Source organism: Epargyreus clarus, unplaced genomic scaffold (genome assembly GCF_041222505.1).
Source record: "Epargyreus clarus isolate Ecla_fem2 unplaced genomic scaffold, WU_Ecla_fem_2.2 ptg000006l, whole genome shotgun sequence".
NCBI lineage: Eukaryota > Metazoa > Arthropoda > Insecta > Lepidoptera > Hesperiidae > Epargyreus > Epargyreus clarus.
In genome coordinates this window covers 4,875,969-4,895,385 of record NW_027332214.1, presented here as the reverse complement: position 1 = coordinate 4,895,385, position 19,417 = coordinate 4,875,969, and the positions used below count along the sequence as shown (strand labels likewise).

The 19,417-nt window shown below is 33.7% G+C and overlaps 3 protein-coding genes across 6 annotated transcripts; 2 read left to right on the top strand and 1 right to left on the bottom strand.

The window, feature by feature from the left end:
* Positions 1 to 95: 95 nt before the first annotated feature.
* Positions 96 to 2,700, top strand: LOC140742750 (3'(2'),5'-bisphosphate nucleotidase 1). Of its 2 annotated transcripts, XM_073073736.1 has the most exons (6): positions 96 to 272; positions 585 to 704; positions 1,080 to 1,224; positions 1,485 to 1,589; positions 1,889 to 2,175; positions 2,358 to 2,700. In XM_073073736.1, the coding sequence occupies exons 1-6, from the start codon at positions 153 to 155 to the stop codon at positions 2,619 to 2,621; spliced, it is 1,041 nt and encodes a 346-aa protein (XP_072929837.1). In that variant the 5' UTR covers positions 96 to 152; the 3' UTR covers positions 2,622 to 2,700. The 2 variants fall into 2 exon arrangements, with proteins under 2 accessions (XP_072929837.1, XP_072929838.1); XM_073073737.1 differs by lacking the exon at positions 1,485 to 1,589.
* Positions 2,688 to 9,064, bottom strand: LOC140742749 (luciferin 4-monooxygenase). The gene is made up of 9 exons (XM_073073735.1): positions 8,596 to 9,064; positions 7,961 to 8,168; positions 7,257 to 7,575; positions 6,793 to 6,976; positions 6,340 to 6,485; positions 5,909 to 6,035; positions 5,130 to 5,357; positions 4,576 to 4,746; positions 2,688 to 3,304 (listed from the first exon to the last, which is right to left on the bottom strand). Exons 1-9 carry the CDS (start codon positions 8,716 to 8,718, stop codon positions 3,179 to 3,181), a joined length of 1,632 nt encoding a protein of 543 aa, XP_072929836.1. The 5' UTR covers positions 8,719 to 9,064; the 3' UTR covers positions 2,688 to 3,178.
* A 905-nt stretch (positions 9,065 to 9,969) lies between these two features.
* On the top strand, positions 9,970 to 16,455 carry LOC140742747 (luciferin 4-monooxygenase-like). Of its 3 annotated transcripts, none has more exons than XM_073073732.1 (10): positions 9,970 to 10,119; positions 11,139 to 11,296; positions 11,776 to 11,983; positions 12,237 to 12,555; positions 13,003 to 13,171; positions 13,513 to 13,658; positions 14,195 to 14,333; positions 15,157 to 15,384; positions 15,682 to 15,852; positions 16,168 to 16,455. In XM_073073732.1, the coding sequence occupies exons 2-10, from the start codon at positions 11,177 to 11,179 to the stop codon at positions 16,294 to 16,296; spliced, it is 1,629 nt and encodes a 542-aa protein (XP_072929833.1). In that variant the 5' UTR covers positions 9,970 to 10,119; positions 11,139 to 11,176; the 3' UTR covers positions 16,297 to 16,455. The 3 variants fall into 3 exon arrangements, with proteins under 3 accessions (XP_072929833.1, XP_072929834.1, XP_072929835.1); XM_073073733.1 differs by lacking the exon at positions 9,970 to 10,119 and adding an exon at positions 10,151 to 10,299; XM_073073734.1 differs by lacking the exon at positions 9,970 to 10,119 and adding an exon at positions 10,466 to 10,695.
* Positions 16,456 to 19,417: the final 2,962 nt, after the last annotated feature.

The following is a 19,417-nucleotide window of genomic DNA, read 5'->3' as shown; positions in this document are numbered from 1 at the left end:
CTCAAACAGCTGGGGTTGTCAATTTTTACTGACATTGAGTTAAGACTTGTTTTCAAGTACTTTCACTATTAGTTATTACATAGCGTTATTAGCGTTTATTTCGATTTATTACCTCTTAACGAGTTAACGTGTGTTGAATTAAATTTACAAAAATGACGGCAAATGCTCCAGTTATTATAAAATTGTTGGCTTCCTCTGTATCCGTCGCTGCGAGAGCGGGAAAGATAGTTCGAGATGTTATGAGCAAAGGGGAACTTGGCATCGTCGAAAAGGTATTTCAGTTGCATAATTTTCTTTAATTTATTTCTTCTATGACATAGAAGTCGTCCATGTCGTCTATACGATGGTAAGAATACTGCTACCTATTGACAATTAGAACCAACCATAAACAGGGCATTAAACTCGCATTCCTTTTCAGTAATTGAGCATGGCTATCATGGTAAATAGTAGACCTATAGTATGAGCATCACAATAAGTAAATCAAAATATATCAATTTATCTAACCTGCCCAGAAATATGTTATACAGTGGTGAACACTAATGGTGGTATATTGTCATATTTAGTAATATTTGTTTTTGTTTTAGGGTAAAGATGACTATCAGACAGAAGCTGATAGATCAGCGCAGAGATGTATCATTGCTTCATTGTCTGCTCAGTTTCCTAAACTGAACATCATTGGCGAAGAAGACAGCCTTGATAATGAGGTATTATGTTTTAAGTTGAAATATAATTAATTAGGACACAACTAAATCTGCTAGTGTAACTGCGTTTGAAAAAAATGACTTAGAATATATCTTTGCACAATTGTTTGTTGATTCTTAACTGAAATAATTTTTATGTGTGACAATTTTATTTTGTATAGAAAAATCAAAATGAAAAAATACAGTACAAATATGAGTGACCCAATATTTTTCGATATGCTTTGTATAAAATATAACATATCAATTATGCTTAACAGTGACACTAAAATGTTTGCCCTTGTTTTGTCCTTTCTATTTCCATTAGTTATGATTGGAAACATAACTAATTCATTTTCAAGGCAACAAGCTAATAGTTTTTTTGTTGTTATTTAATTTCAGGCAGATATTTCCAGTGATTGGATTGTAGCAGAGAAGGACCAGGAAATAATGTCTTTAGAATGCCCCCAAAACCTCAATAGCATAAAGGAGGAAGATATTGTAGTGTGGGTGGATCCACTTGACGGCACTTCTGAATATACACAAGGTTTATATTGTTTAAACTTCAAATATAGTATATGCGGTATAATACCACTATATATGCCTGTTTCTAAATGCTTCATATATTATAAAAATTCACACCATGACTTGCTTTAAATGAAATCATATTATCATTCAGTATTAAGATATCATAAACAATTTATTATGAAATCAGTAATGTTTTATACATTTATGTCTCTATACTGGAATTGAAACTTGGTTACAATTATCAAGTTTTTATTCAAAATCTGGATTAAAAAATTCTAGGTGCCCTTATGTTGAAGAAAGATCCTTGGGAAAGATGGAAAATGTATTTGACTCATCCATTGATCAGTATTAAGTGGTATTTAAGTTTACTACAAGCAAACTATGGTAAATGGACAATTTGTGAATACATACAAAGTGTAAATAATAGGTAGAGATCTTTTTAGTCACCATAGAAAACTAATATATTATAATTTTTTGAAAGAAATAACATTGTATATATTATTTAAAAGCAATTCTTTCACAAATTACATGGATTTAATAGCATGTATCATTTTGTATGTATAGATTGCAAAAACATTGCATTTATTTATGTTTGTGTGGGGTGTATAAATACGGATTGCATGCTGCATGTGTAAGGAAGTTGAACACTTTTCAAAAATTATAAAAATTATGATTTGTTTTAGGTTTTCTGGAACATGTAACTGTTCTTATTGGAATATCGGTAAATGAAAGGCCAGTTGCTGGAGTAATCCACCAGCCTTATTATAAGACAACAGTTGGAGGGGAAAAGAAAATAGGAAGAACTATATGGGGGTTGCAGGAAGTTGGGGTTGGGGGTTTCACCCCCGCACCTCCCCCGGATTCTTTGATAATAACTACAACAAGAAGTCACTCTAATCCTACAGTAGAAAAGGCTCTGCAAGCCATGAATGCTTCTCAAATCTTAAGAGTTGGAGGCGCTGGTTATAAGGTTTTTACCAGTTTAAAACATTTTACAATGCTTTCATATTAGATTTGTAGAAATCAATTCAATTCTAAGCAATCAATTTTTTTGATAGATAATTTTTTGCTAATCCCAAAGTCATAGCAGTTAACACAATGTTATATAAATATCATTATTGTGTATAATTAAAACATTATTTATGTATACAGGTCTTACAATTGCTGGAGGGTGTCGCATCAGTGTATGTGTTTGCTAGCAGTGGCTGTAAAAAGTGGGATACTTGTGCCCCAGAGGCTATCCTCAATGCAGCGGGAGGCAAGCTCACAGACATCCTGGGCAACTTCTACAAGTATGGTGCCTCAGAATCAAGACCCAACAAGACAGGTGTTCTTGCTGCAGTCAACAGTGAACTTCACAACCAAGCTCTGAGCAAAATACCACAAGAACTCCAAGATAAATTATCTAATAAGTAAACCAAATGAATTACAAATGTGTAATAATTAATTATACTAAGTATTATGAAAATGAAAGATTAAATATTTTTAATCTGTTTATTTGTATTTTTACAACACTCAATTTCCATAAAACAAGTGAGATAGTAAAGGAAACACTACATGTATAAAAATTATGTCATTTGACTAGACAGAATCTTAGAAAATCAATAAATAGTAATAAAACTACTTACAATCTTATTGTTTGTTATTATGTATAACTTTTAATAAATACTTCACTAAGAACCCGCATTACGTAGGTGCATCGATTGTATCAAAATACTATGCCTTATACTTCTCATGTAAGAAACTTTATGGTACTTCTTTGGCTTTATGTGTTAGCAAAGATATTCTAAATATAATTGAGGTATCGGCAACATTTTACTATTACAATGAATATCACAATTTCAAGTTTCGTTCCTAAATAATAAGTAGGTGTAAAGTTATCTAAAAGTGTATTTTAAAATGGTTTTAGACTGCCACCTCCTAATTGTGCGATAAATGCGTCAATGACCAAGAGGTCTATAACTATACTACTATTACAGTTTGCTTTTAGCTTTTGGTAGCATGCTCTTTAATTCACGTCTTAATATTTTGCCTGAAGCGTTCTTTGGTATTTCGTCGACGAAGAAAACTCCACCTCGCAACCGCTTGGCAGGTGATACCTGTAAGAGTAAATTTGAATTAGTTCTCAATAATAAATCAAAGAATTTTATATACTACTTTTATGATCATTTTGCTTCATTAAATTTTCGCTGAGCTGAAATTATAATTTAATAATAGATTAAAATGGCCGTATATTTTTAAAAATTGCGACATAAACCATGCTATGAAAATGATGTATTTTACACGTGTAAGATAAACACACGAATGAATTTCTAAATATTTATAAATATTATTACAATGAACATAATAAATAAAGAATAGAATCTGCATTTGTATGGATTTCGATTAGATCTAACTACACAAATGAATGTAATCTAGCTACACAAATGAAATCATGTCACCTCAGCCTTGACATGACGATACGTTCTCGGCACCAGTTCTTATTAGATAACAAGTGTTAAACCTTGACAGAGGCCTTTAAGGCAGTTTTATAATTTGCGACAGCAAAACCAGTATGTACGCATTAGAAAAGCATGTCCTAGATGGGCATAATAATGCTGTACTTGGATGGTAATGTAATGTTTAACATATGTTTCACTACATCTGAATCCTGTTCTTTTGTAGGTATCTTATATCTAGTATTCAGGGAGCGAATTTACAATGCAAATTGTTTCGAGCTCGCTGGATTTTATTAAAACCTGGCATCTATACTTTATGTTCAGATCAGAGTATGGCTTGAAATCCTATGGTATATAATATTCAGAGGGTACAGGAGTTAATGTACGGCAAATCAACTTCTGATGTTTTCACCTATTGTACGTGCATGGAGCAAAGCCTTCCGCGGTAACTATGGTAAAACTTTCTTTTATGAAACCTTTGAAAGACTTTTATGTAACTTCCGATGGAACTTCTATGGGCTATGTATACATAGGTAGTTGTAGAGTCTTCTAGTTATGGTTTTGGAAGCAACCTCGGCACGTCATCGCGGTACAACAGGAGTACTTCTAGCTCTGGGGCGCTATCTAGTAACGAGCTGTAGTGCTACCCCTTTGAGAATTTGCCCGGGCAAAGAGGGTATCCTCGAGACCCGAATAATCCCTACCCATCCCCATATTGCAAACGCTGACGCGGCATATGAGAGATGGGTATGAAGTCCCATCTTGCTTGCTTGCTGTAGTGCTATATACCTTGCCGGCAATGTAGTCAACGAGCTCGCTAGCGGTGACGATGGACCTAGCGGCGCGCCCACCACGCCGCACTCCGCCGTGCTGCAGCAGCAGCGCCTCTAGCTCCGGAGCGCCATCTAGTGTCGAGTTGTGGCGCTATGTACCTTGCCGGCGATGTAGTCGACGAGCTCGTTAGCGGTGACGGTGGAGCTGGCGGCGCGCACGACGAAGGCGGCGGGCAGCTCGCCGGCCAGCTCGTCGGGCGCGCCCACCACGCCGCACTCCGCCACGCCGCCGTGCTGCAGCAGCAGCGCCTCTAGCTCCGCTGGCGCCACCTAGCGGCACAAACAGGATTTAAATAAAGTTAGTCTATGATCAAAAAAGATATTTTATTAAAAGAAAATAACAGCTACCAACAGAATTATGTTTTACAAGAATTTTTTTATTAGAATTCCACAGGTTGTGACAACATGCAAAATTATAAGTACTTATACAATAGGTACTTAATATCTATCTTTCATAAATATTTTTAAAAATATTTTTTTATAATTCGCTTTGTATGTTTGTTATTCCTCTTCTAAAAGGCTTGAGTAATTTTCATTCATTTCCAAATACGGTGAACTAAATGTTTTTTTTTCGAATTGTTGTATCCTTGATTTTCGAAAAAATATTATTTATTTTTGTTTCTCTTGAAACTCTTAACTCTTTTTGAACCCACCTGAAACCCTTTATACTTGATGAGTTCCTTCAGTCTATCAACGATGTAGAAGTATCCATCAGTGTCGTAATATCCGATATCTCCTGTTCGCACGTAGCCAGCGGCATCAAATAGCGCATCTCCTGCCGCCTGGTCACCCACATAGCCCTTCATGCGCAGCGGCGACTTGATCCACAGCTCGCCCTCCTTCCCTGGTCCTAACAGCTCACCCGTTTGGATATCTAGTACCTATAAACATTTTTTTATGTAAATAATAGTAAATTACCAATTAGTATCTGTCAAGTGAGTATTGAACACACTATAAATCAAAAATATTGCTTTTATATGATTGTAATAGCATCTCTACCCAATTTTGTAAATTTTTGCTTGTCAGAAGAATTAGTCACCAATTAATGATTCAGATATAATAAAGGCAGTAAAATTAGCAGACATAGATATTAAATAGAAAATATAAAGGTGGTGGTGAAGAAGTCATTGCAGAAGTAAGTTTTACTTTTTTTACTATTTAATAATTGTTATACTTTGTTTGTATTTGTTTCATAGAAATTGTTAAATTGTTTTTTTTTTAAACATTTGTTTTAGGCACATTAAAATTCAATTTAATCAACCATTGACATTAAAGTAAATTTATTAGCCATAAATATGATGAACCTTATCAATTCATTTACCCTAGTAATAATGATATTATTAATTTTATCAATAATGATAATAGCCTAATATCCGTAATCTAAATATATCCGCAGTGTATTAAAATGAAATAACGTATGTTATCTGATTACCTTTATCTTCATGCCAGGTGCAGGGGTACCACAAGTGCCGATTTTATCACCTCCGGTCAAGTCCACACAGCACGCCATTGTCACTTCTGTGAGCCCATAGCCCTGCTTGATATTTCCTATGTCTGTCCTATAAAAAATTAACATTTAGAACTAAACATATTCATATTTTTATTTTGCACGACTCATGATGCGAAGCATCAGAGTGTGCTTTATGATCGAAAAAATTTTTTCGCTTCTTCTCTATTTCTTTCAACTCTTTACAACAAGGTTTATTAGTTTGCTTTACATAAATAAAATGTTTTGCATTATTTTATTTACATAAATGTACATTTTTTTATATATTGCTATAGAAAACTATTTTACAATTATAGAAGAAGAGTCTTTAGATTTATGACAAAAAATTAAATTATAAAGTAAATCACAAGTTATACCTCTCAGAAACAGCTTTTTGTATTTCTTTGGAAAGCGGTGCTGCTCCACACCATACCTCATTGACCGAGGTCAGGTCATATTGAGTAACAAGTGGATGCTTTGCTAAGAAAACTGCTAGTGGTGGTACTAGGGTCATCATGTTAATCTGAAAATGTAATCAACAGAGCACTACTAAAATAAGTGTTTTTTACAATGATTATAATACAATGATTTAAAAATATCAAATATCCAATTTAATAATTTATTATAATTTAATTAATAATCAGTAGACACATCAATGGGTACAAAATAAAATAACCTAATAAAACATTGTGACATTACTTAATTTTTTAACATAAAATATATGTACATATGATAAGATATAATGTCAATAATTATTTGGATATTATTCATAGATTCATACTTCTTCTCGGACTATATGCCATGTAATAATTTAATTAAGAAATAGTTACCTTATAGTTCTGAATTGTTTCCAGGTATTGCTTTTCATCAAAGCGTACTAAGAAAACAATTTCAATTTGTATGCACATGATGGCAAGTGTTGTGATAAACCCATACGCATGGAACCAGGGTATCAGAGATAGGGCAGTTTTTACTTTATGCTTCTTTGAGGCTTGAGACGTCTCTAAATAATATCTGCAAGAGAACAAAATGATATATTATACCTATCACAAAAACAAGTGTTTATTTACTAAAAAACATAAAAAGTTATACTTTCACAAAATATTTTTTTAGCTATTCAAATTCAGAAAAATAATAATTGACCAAAACAATAAATATGACAAACAAAATCATATATCTAAATGCCTTTATAGTAGTATAACTTAAAAAAATACAATAACGAAAAGTAATAAAGTTGTAAGGCCAAAGCCTGTGGTCCATAAATTAATGAATTACTGCTAAGTTTTAGACTTACCTCATATGTGCACACAATGTGAGAAAATTGACATGAGTTAGCATTACACCTTTAGGTAAACCAGTGGTACCCGATGAACACATAATTCCAGCTGTATCTTCCAGCCCATTCACATCAGTTAGTACAAAATCATCTATATTCACATGATTTTTGATTAGTTCATTGTAAAATATGGCAGGCACAATGTCATACTCTCCGAATAAAATCAATTTCTGTACATAGGGCAAATCCTTACTACAGTCATATATATTCTGAGCCGTGATGGGAGACATAAATATGAACTTTGGCTTGGAAATGTTGAATATGTGTGATATTTCACCTGGAATAAAAATAAAAATGTCTCAAATATTGAATTATGGTAAGAATAAAATAATTAAGATGAATAGGGAGTTGTCATTACAAAAATAATAAAAAATACCTCTCCATGGTTGAACTCCAGAGGCACCACCACAACACAGTGTTAAATTGTGTATGTGTTTTGATTTAATGATTGTGGTCAGAAAAAGACACTTATACAAAGCTTCTACAGAGTCCTCAGGGGTAGCTGACCTGTGTCTAACCCCAGGTATGTAGGTTCTGTACGTAATTTTGTTTGCTACTTCTTCATTAAAATACAGTCTTTTTATTTAGATATCTGACAAACTTCAGAAACATATTACCATATTCTGTATTATTGATTAAGTCTTTGTAGTTTATCCACTTACCAGGAGAGTAGGTAACATTAAGAGTAGATAGTGCAGCACCACAGAATTGAACAGCGATAGAGGTGACCATGAACTCAAATCTGTTTTCGCAGCTGAGAGCCACTACATCACCCTTCTGCAGGCCCAGCTTTTGAAGGGCTACTGCCAGATTCACACTGTTTTGGAGTATATACTCATAGGTAACAGAGTCTCCTGTTTCTGCACAAATCTGAAAGAGTATAAGAATATATCATTCATTATAGCACAAAGGAACACATTGTCTTGTGATAAATAAATTCAACAACAGTACAACAATCAAAATCCATATGAATTCTATCATAACTGAAACCAACCAAAATTACTTAAAGAAGTTAAATAATAGGATGACCTTTTTTGGAGAGTAGTATGTTTGGAAAATGAAATTTATATATAATTTTTATTTTTAGGAGTCATAGTATCAGCAAAGTGTAGTACGATATATAAAAATCCAGCATAGCGCAGCATTGGTTCCAACCAAAGGCTTACCTATTACCAATTCAAATAGGATAACAATCCTTAATGGAACCTTAACATAAGCACTGTTTTTTTTAAACAGATAAGTAAACTGATATTTAAACCTACATACTACACATAAAATATAAAATAAGTCGACTTACTAGAGCGGTCCTTTTTCCGCCCTTCTTGAGTTTATCATATAATAATTGCCCAAAAGACAAATGGGCGGGAATGTACTCTTCTTCGGGGCCGGAAACCACATTGTTATGTATGAAAGCTGGCATATTATATGATTATCACAGCCAAGAACAAGAACGAATGCGGTGCCGTGAACTTATAAATTACGGAAAGAAACGCTAAACGATAACACGTGATAAATGGATTTCAGGCGACCACGCCACTCGCCGATTAAGCATAGATTACGACATGATAATTAATATCAAAAATTCTGATCCGAAACGTCAGTGCTTAGTGATAGCTTTGTACATTCTACCCAAATTAAAATCTTTCCTTGTAGTTTCTGTTTCATACACAAATTGTCAATAGGTAAAAGCGGCAATCAAAATTTTTAAAATCATGTCAAGATTCAAGAAATATCATGTCCGGATGTCATGTAACTTGTCACAATGACGTCAGTCATCAAATATGTCGAATAGACCAAGGCATAGGGCCCATAGGGATATAAAGCCGATATACATAAAACCATTGGATCGTGGTGCCGCATTCGACGCAACGCGGCATTGGCGCTAGGTTTTGAGCATTACAATTTACAGCACTACACAACACCTTTTAAACTGACGCCTATATCTACCAATCCACAGCAGCAGCTTGACAGAATAATTTTTTGATGTTTAACTATTTAACAGTTTGTCTGCCACTTACGAAAGCAATCGTTTTCAACCCGATTGAATCGCGGAATGTATCGTGTCATATAATTATAATATCGTAAAAGAAAAGAGTAAGAGTCAGAATGTACGTAATAGGTATATAGTTACTAGTACTTATTCATTAGAATATATAAGAGAATTAATAGTAATTTCTGCCAGTTTATTCTGTAGCTGCGTACGTTTATTGCAGGTCGAAGATACGCATAAAAGACAATAAACATAGAAATACAATTTTGATCATTTTAAATAAATGATGTTAAGGCTCATAATACTGTTTATAATGGGTAATGACCAAGGCGTAAGAATGTAAATAATGGAGTCCTGTAGATGCTAATATTAAAAGGTTGGTACCTACTTAGTTGAAATAATAGGAGTAGTGAAGCTATGTATCTGTAAAACTAAAATAAATAATAATAAATAAAATCGGAATTATATGATGAGTTTGATGTAACTCTTAATCACACACTTCCTTTTTCTAATGCATACTCATTTCATCGTTTGCGTGAAACAAAAGTAGTTTTTGAAATTGTAGGTTATTTGAATGGCTGAAACGGTTTAGGTAAAACTTTCACGTGAAAATAGAAGATTATTTACATGACCTGACTGTTATTCCATCAAATTATACGTAGAGATGAGGATTGTTTACTTGAGTCACATGGCCCTAAAAACCAGTTACACAAGCAAGGTATAACACAGTATTATAAAAACTGTGAGTATACTGAACAGCTACAATTTTCATTATCAATGTTATTCCAATGAGACAAACAATTTTATTTTTCGTTATAGTTACATTGTTTTGTAAGTATGAGCCATTTATTATCTATTATTACCTGATAATGTGGTTTGTGTTTAATTGAGTAGGTGCTGCTATTGCCACTTAAGATATAAGGAGCCAGTCTTGGCTATGTGTTGTGTAACATTAACTGAATCATAATAAGTATTGGATAAATACTGATCGGTTTTGTGTTTTTATTTCACGTGAGTTCATTTAATTTATAAGATATATTATGTACCTAGATAAGGGTCCTAACACTCCTAACAAAGCAATACATTGGAACTTGTTATCTTTTAACAATAAGGTTGACGTATGATAATAACATGCTAATAAAGTATGTTTACAATGATCGTCGTACTTAGGTTCGTTGTTTTTATATTGTCAGTTGTAAATGTATCCAGTGACATGTAAGCGGAAACTAATGAAGTGTCTATTCTCTATATAGTTCAAGTTCAGTTAAAATAGGTTAGTAAATAATTCAATGAGTTTAATATTGTTAAGATGTGGGTTTGCGTAACTGGTAATCTCTTTACTGTGTGCGGCTGCGTCGCAGTTGTAAGTTTGTAAACGGTCGTTGTTTACACAATCCTTCGATAAAGGTAATGTAGGTTAAGACTTTTAAGAGCATTAAGCATGGTACGATCTACTAGCCATAGATACAAAGGTATCGTGTTGTGGATGAGACATACACATTGTGTTTACTAAATACATTATTTTCAAGGCCACTGGTGACAGACTGTTAATGTATTAATACGCCTACATTAGTATAGATAGTAATAAATAATATAATCTTTCTTCTTAGGAGAGACTGGGGAAAAATGTAGCACTTTATCATCGTACAAGTAATCGTAATCAATCCATCCATCGAATATTTTACCTTCTAATAATCGAAATTAGACAACTTTTCTGCCTTATAGTAATTATGAAAATATTTAGATTTTTTTTAATAATAACAAGCGCACGTCAACTTGCGGTCAAGATGTTGGCCGATCTCTATACTAAATGATATGCATAATTTTAATAAGGTCTCATTATTTTTCAGATTAAATATAGCAAATCATACTGAATTAAATTTTGAAAATGATAATTAACAATGTAGTCCACGGCGGACCCTGCCTTAAAATTCCTGCTCATTTATCATTTGGGCAGTATGTGATCGACAAGTTAAGAGAACATTCACAAGAGGACAGAATCGCATTGGTAAGGTTGATTCACATCGCATTATGTCAGTCTATTCCACATATATTCTTATTGTATATCCTGTTTTACATGATACTGCGCCCAATCGGGTTGCAAAATATCTTAAAGCTGAAATTAAACATTCACAGTCATTCATAAAAAAATAATTGAATACGGTTGACCGGTTTCAGAGATTAGCGTACGAACATAGTGAAACATGATACCTACATACAATATACAAACGTATTTAAGATAGGTACAGTAATATACAAAAAAAATTAAGTTCGATAATATTCTATACCGATCCCGGCTTGCGATCTTCTTTCGAATCATAGTAACGGTTTCACGGAGAGAGGTTATTTTCTTCGATGAACATTTTGATTTTAATACTAGGGCGATAACAGATGGCTCAATAAGATTTTCGATCCAATGTAGCTAGTTTAATATATCTATCTGTTGGACGAATTTCTGGATGAATTTAAAAACCATTTCTATTTCAGATAAATGGCGATAGCGGTCATAAAACAACATACAAAGAACTTTTACAAAATGTAGTGAATGTTGCAACAGGGTTGAAACTTCTAGGGGTAAAGCGAGGCGATGTGGTCGCTTTGTGCAGCGAAAACCGAATTGAGTTTATAGTTTCATCCATGGCTGCTATTTGTTGCGGCGCTACCGTCACCACTCTTAACCCTATATATTCCAAAGGTTTGCATGGCAATGAAGATATTATTAATAACTATTATTAATTCGTTTGTAATTTAACCCAAATTGATATTTGACGTTGTAACCTGCTATTTGCAAAACTAAAGATCTCTTGTAAAATTTAAGTTTCCTCAGCACTTTTTGATCTACTTATTATAAAACATTAAATATTTTTAATTAGATTATCCAGATAAATCGTTCAGTTTATATGTATTGTTTATACATATATTTTTACTCTCTATATTTATATTTTCAGACGAACTAACACACGTCCTTAATATATCTCGACCAAATATATTGCTTTGTTCTCAAACGCCTCTAAGAACACACTTGGCAACTTTCAAATCCCTGTCTTTTATCAAGAAAATCATTCAATTTGATGGAACTGTTCTGAGCAGTGATATTATTTCTTACGAAAGTATACAAGTGTCTGCAAATGCTTTTGAATATGAAGCTGAAGAAGTTCAGGGTTGGACTGACAACGTGTATATACTGTATTCTTCTGGAACCACGGGGCTCCCCAAGGGGGTGATGTTGACGCATATTAACGCATTGTATGCAGCTGCTAACTTCGAGTAAATATTTACTTGTTTGCTACTTACTCATACATGTAATTCTTTAAATATGACTTAAAGTTGTATTTTTCCTTTATTTTAAGTAAGAATTATTCCGAAAAAATATCCGGAAGCACATATGGAAAATGTAGACACGTAAATAACGTCGAAGAAAATCATAAGGCTTTTCTTTGTTACTTAAGACTTAAATTTTGCTATGATAGTTCTCTTTTTAGAATTTTAGCATGATATCAGAGGAGCATCATTTTTATCTTACCAGGAGTACAAAATTCAAACCTTGCCTGGAAGCTTAAGTACCTTGGCGGTCTAACTATCAGAATTTCGTTTTTGACTTGATCACATAAATGTATAAATGAAGTTATTGGTCTATTTCAACATGCAAATAGATCTTTTTTTACAATTTCTTTCGTATGTATTTTATGATATTAAAATTCTGATTTCTTTCAGAAATAAAACCACGTACGATGAAGCTTACTCGAGGTTTTTAACGATCGTGCCGTGGTACCATGCGTATGGGTTAATGACCACAATTAACTACTTCACAGTCAGGAAAACTTTGGTTTTCTTTGCAGGGTTTATCCCTGATAAATATTTTGGCGCTATTCAGCAGTATAAGGTCAGTACACACTTAGTACGTATTGAAGTCTATTTTTTCATACGTGTTTATTTAGTTTTACCTTCCGTATTGAACACGAAATGTACCTATAATAATAATAATAATAATTATTTATTTCAGACTTAGATTCCATATTATAAAAATAAAAATTACATATTTGTGCTTAAACGTGAAATGATCACATCTTACTAAGCATATCATACTTAAATGATATATCAGTTATAGCCACTTTTCTTTATTTATTTCAATAACCAAGCATCACAAAGATTTCACAGACATAGGGTTTTCTCACGAAGTTTGTTTTCACATTTTTGAGTATATTCTTTTAATTACCTGTTAAGATCAATGTGCTGTTGATGGTGCCACCGATGGTGGTGTTCCTGGCGAAGTCCCCGGTGGCGGCGCGCTACGACCTGTCCTCGGTGACGGTGGCGTGGTGCGGCGCCGCGCCACTCACAAGGGAAACTATCGAAGCTGCTTTGAAACGGTAACAATACTTTAAGATAGACGTATCATGCAAGACTAGACTAAATTAGTACGGACTGTTAGAATTCGCACTTACTCGAAAGTTTATTATTCACAGAACGCCCAGACATGTATACCTCCTTAAGAGATTTTCGGTATATGAGGTGATAATTACTTTCCAACATCAGGCAGGCAAACCTGTGTTCAACTAGTGTTATCTGTGTGCCTTTTCACTACATAGGTACCGAAAGCTCAATTAGACAAAAAACGCAATCACATATGTCGTATTGAATGTAAACATGTGTTCCAAACAACTTACTATTCGAAAAATCCATCTATGGATATCTCGATGATATATATGATTTTTCCTTTTTTATATTTTTTTCTTCTTTTAATTATCTTTAATATTAAAATGTATTTTGCGCCGCCTGTATATTTTCTGCACATCCTTAAAGTTGACTGGAAAATGCTACTTAGCATTAAGTCCGCCTCTTGTACCACTTGTTTTTATTAGTCAATAATATGTACTAAAAAAATGCGTATTTTTTACGTTTACAGAATGCCAAATTGCACAGGAATATTCCAGGCTTACGGGATGACGGAAACATCTACAGCTGCAACTAAAGATCCAGATGATGAAGACGCTACACGTAAGATTGGAAGTGGAGGCATGCCACTGCCTGGCGTCAAGGCAAAGGTATTTATATTTTCTGAAAACTTTATACTACACTAGCTGACTCGGCAAACGTTGTGTTGCCATGTAAATAAAAAAATTTTAAGGGTGAACAACCCTGATTACTTAGGGGTATGAAAAATAGATAGTAGCCGATTCTCAGACCTACTGAATATGCATATAAAATTTGGTGAAAATCGGTAAAGCCGTTTCGGAGAAGTACGGTAAATAACATTGTGGCACGAGAATTTTATATATAAGATAACTAAACATACGGTAGTAGCCTTTTTACAATTCATAATAAAATTATAATAATTAGACATAAGTATTGTCGCAGTTATGACCACGAACATCCCGGGCAAGTTAAAAAATCTTAAATGGTTAGATAAATTGTATCCAATGTTTGAGCGACCTTTGTGTCGCTGACTTCTGAAGGGGTGGAAAATGCGTCCCTGAAAGTTGTAGCTCTGCCATAAGCCAGCCAGAATAACTAGATACAATGCTACTCATAAGTATTAAAATTCTGAGAAGTATTTAATAATTATTTAACAACAATATAAATTTTAACAATAAACAATTTAACACTATTTAAAATAAAATAAAACTAATACAATTAACACTAAAATTTATAAATAAAATAAATGAGTCAAATCGCTGCCCCATGGAAGTGTACCCAAGATACTAGCAGCATTACCTAAATGTTGTTAAATCCCAATAAATCTATTATTTAACTTATAAAGGACACATTCCTTTATTTCCTAGCTTCCCTTTACTAAGAGTACCTATATATTTTTAAGATGTGATTATTTTCTTTTAATAACTATATACAACAAAATATTTATTTCAGATTGTTGACCTTGAAACTCGACAAAAATTGGGACCCAATCATAATGGTGAGATCTGCTTGAAAGGTCCCGTGGTGATGAAAGGCTATGCTGGGAATGAGGCTGCTACGCGAGATGTTTTTGATAAAGAAGGATATATCAAGACCGGGGACATTGGATATTACGACCAAGACGGATATTTCTTTATCGTGGATCGATTGAAAGAATTAATAAAATATAAAGGAAATCAGGTAGAATATTACTTGTTCAATAACGGAGATATTTTTTGAGTCACTTTTGGAGGAATACGGCGTGGCAGAAGCAATAATTAAAGAGATGAGCTAGCATCTCAGTTGACAAAAATCTTTTGAAAAAAGCTTCAAATAAAAAAGCTGCTCTTTAAAATCTGGCTAAAGACCTCACTCACTAATCAGTCACTAGGCACTAATGTATAATATTGCTAAACAAACATTTAGAAAAATAATAAAAATATCTAAAGATTAACACTTAAAGTTGTCCTAACAAAACGTATTTTTCGATATCCTAAGGTGGCGCCAGCAGCAGTGGAGAGTGTGGTTCTACAGCATAAGGATGTAGCAGAGTGCGGCGTGGTAGGGAGAGCAGACGAGGTGGCAGGAGAGCTCCCCACTGCGTTTATAGTGCTAAGACCTGGTGCTACCGTCAAGGAACAAGATATAAAGGATTTTGTTGCTAGCCGGGTAAGTATACTTTAATTAAATTAATTTTATCGTACATAATTCTACTTTTCTAATAATCAGGTGAACTATAAACTTTGGCAAACACCTAAACATAAATATTACTTAAGTATAAGACATTACCTAAGTGCAACATTAACATCATCTAAGAACGCATATTAAAAGTATATTTTATACTGTCATCGTAATTATTTTACATGCTCCTAAAAGGACTTTCAAATATTGCATTTCTTGCACCGCTTACGAACTGTCAGGTATGTTTAATTATAGATTAACCGTAAGTTTAATTGACTTAAATACAAATCAAATCTGTTTTAGCTGTCCCCGGAACATCATTTGCGCGGTGGAATAATATTTGTGAATGATATACCAAAGAATCCGTCGGGAAAAATACTGCGACGTGCCCTCAAGCAGAGGTTGCAAGATAAACCAAAAAGCAAATTGTAGTTACAAGCACGCCTCTACTAATCCGTATGGAGCAGTGTGGAGTAGGTAAAACGTTCGCTCAGTTGTGAGAAAAATCCGTGCCTTGCAGTTATATCGGTACCTACATTTACAAAAAGTTTTGCAAGCAATTACAAATACAATAAATATGTTAATTGTTAAGCACATTAGTTATTTCTGCCTGTAATCTGATTTGAGGGGTATATAAGAGAGTCACACTTATCCAAGGAAGCAACGGGTCTATTGTCAACCTAAAATAGGAATCTAATGTTATACGGGGGTTGATTATAGACGTTCAGAGGCGGCTAGTGTAATATTATAAAAACATATTATCTAAGATACACCTTTAATAAATGATAATACTTACATTAAAAATGCTTTTCACTTACTTATATGCCGCAATGCTATTTATATCATAAGCGTTAAATATAATACTGTGAGGATTAACAGTACCATTTAATTATGTAGGTGTAAAAGTATGGGCTAAATAAGTTCAGCCATTTGCGGTTCTTTTCGTAAAAAGAAAAAAAAACTGTTTCTATTATTTAAATACTAGGATTAAAAAACGGCTGTACGAGTACAAGGTAACAAATATTTATTTAAAAAAAAAACATTTCATTATTTATTGTGTAATAGTAAGTGTACCTACTTGTACCTACCCAATATAAACACATTATAGCTAGAGCAAAATGTTATCATTGCAAATTTAAATAAAAAATTTAACAGTAACCGGACCTTAATCCCTACAAGCCTTATAAGTAGGTGTTATAATGACAAACAAGATAATCGACGTAGTTTTATAAAATGTGTTGTCTCCGCACCTCACTCTGCGTCAATGATTGATTAGTGTGCACATACAGTATGCATGATCTAATGTTACCCGACAACGGCAATAATGTAAGTATGTAAAAAAATACAAGAATAAAAGGATCGTTGACGAAGCCATAATGTCGAACCGTGTAGGAAAGGTCATCAAGCACAAAATCAATCATAACTAGTCATCATAATGAATAAAAAATCCATATCTCTTCTGAGTAGAGTTGAAGGTGGTAGAACACTTTGTGGTTCGACTCCGGCGGCACCACCGCCACACCTATTTCTGTTATAACAGCAGCGTTAAGCGCTGCTGTGTTCTGGTTTGAACGATGTGCGAAGGGAGGCATACTTTTCCGAGGCGTTCCAGCTTATTACTCACCGGCAGCGGCGCATCTGTGGCCGACCTCAGGTTGGAATATCTAATCCTATCTGGTGTTGATTACAGATGTCCATGAGGGGCAGTAGCCGCTTACCATCAGATGGACTGCATGCTCGTCTGCTACTCCTGTATTATAAAAAAAATAAAAAAAAGTTACAGTATTTATGTACTTGTCCTTATATAAGTTTAAGTGACAGGAAAATCTAACTTACTAGCGGTAAGGGTATGATAGGTATATATGAGGCGATGTTTTTTTAAAATTAGACATAGAAATTCGCTTATAGTAGAGCGTAGAGTAGAGCTGACCGTTAGTAACTGTCAGCTTTCCTCCTCAAATAAAATGTTTAATTTACTAAGTTTATTGTTAAAAACGTCAACCACAGTACTTATAATACATATAGTACTACAAAATATTTACATATACTTAAAATAATTAATTTCATTATTTTATCGAGTAGTACCATATGGCACGCATGATTTGAGTACACATATCGTGTATTCGTGTAACATTTTTGTTTTTCCTGACGCTTAGTTCATGCCAAATCCGACCTATAGGTAACATGGATAATCCTTAAATGTACCGGACACTATGTGTATGGGTAATACGTATATACTTTATATAGTTAGAACCGATCCAATTATCTCTAATGGAATGGATCTAGTCCCTGCGCTCTAGTGGGCGGTGCGCTAACAAATTCGGAAAATTGATAAGTAAGCTAATGTCTTAAGTTTATTACATTCATGTCTTTAAGTAATGAGCTATACGGTAAACGCCCCCAGGCAAGTAGTATGAGATGGGAATATAATAAAATGTAACCAAGTACAATTAAGTGGAAAAAACTATACACAAACTCTAAATTAAAATAATTCGACAGCTTTCATAAGATCAAAGACAACTAAATATTAATTTAATTTGGTTGAAGGGTGCGATGAAGAGTTGTGTATTACACATGTGTGTGTACACATGTGTAGTCAACAATGCTTGCCACTGTAGATTAGAACTTGGGTTAAACTTTGAAGCATATTAGGATTATTAGGTATATACCTACTTAGGATAGCGCTCTCTCACAAAGTTTTCACTCACCGCTATATTTACATATACTCACAATATCATTTAAATCATCAGTGAAATCAAACTTCTGCAATCTTTAATTATGTAAGTATACAGTGTGAATATAATTTATTATTAAGCTCACATCTATATTTTTTAAACAATATGCATAAGTATTATAAATTAATTATCACTTGCTTTAGCGGTGAAGGAAAAAAACTAGAGGAAAACTACATGTCTGAGAGTTTGCTAAAAAAAATCTCAAACCGAAGTCTACCAATAGGTTCGGTACCATTTAACCACGTGGTAACCCATATACTAAACCCACATTGTGACAGGAGAGCCTTGCCCAATAGTGGGATCGTAATGGCTGTAATGGATGGATGAAGACTATGATAACATAAATTAGTATGGAAGAAATTTATTAGTGTTCGGTTATTTGCTATTATTATTTGCTAATGTACATGTGAGAATAAAATGCATTACGGTCCAGACAGGATTGTGGCGAAAACTTGTAGCCATTAGTTCGTTAAATTCAGAATTAGATGATGGACAACACAATTTGTAATGGAACAGTCCGAAAGAAAAAGCTGAATAATATCTGTAGGAAATAATCATTCTTAGCTAAAAACTAAAATATGTTCTTATTGTATTTAAGCAGTAAGAGCCTAATGATTGGAAACTTGGTCTTCGATGGGCTGAGGTTCGAATTCTACGCATGTCTGGTTTCATAATATTGTTTGCATTAGAAATTAATCATCGTTTGCTATAACAGCGTTGGGAAACATCTTGAATTTTTAAAACAAAAGTTCACAAAAGGTCCACTTCCTTCCGCTTTGCCAGCGCGGTAGACTCTAACTATACCTCATACAAGTGAC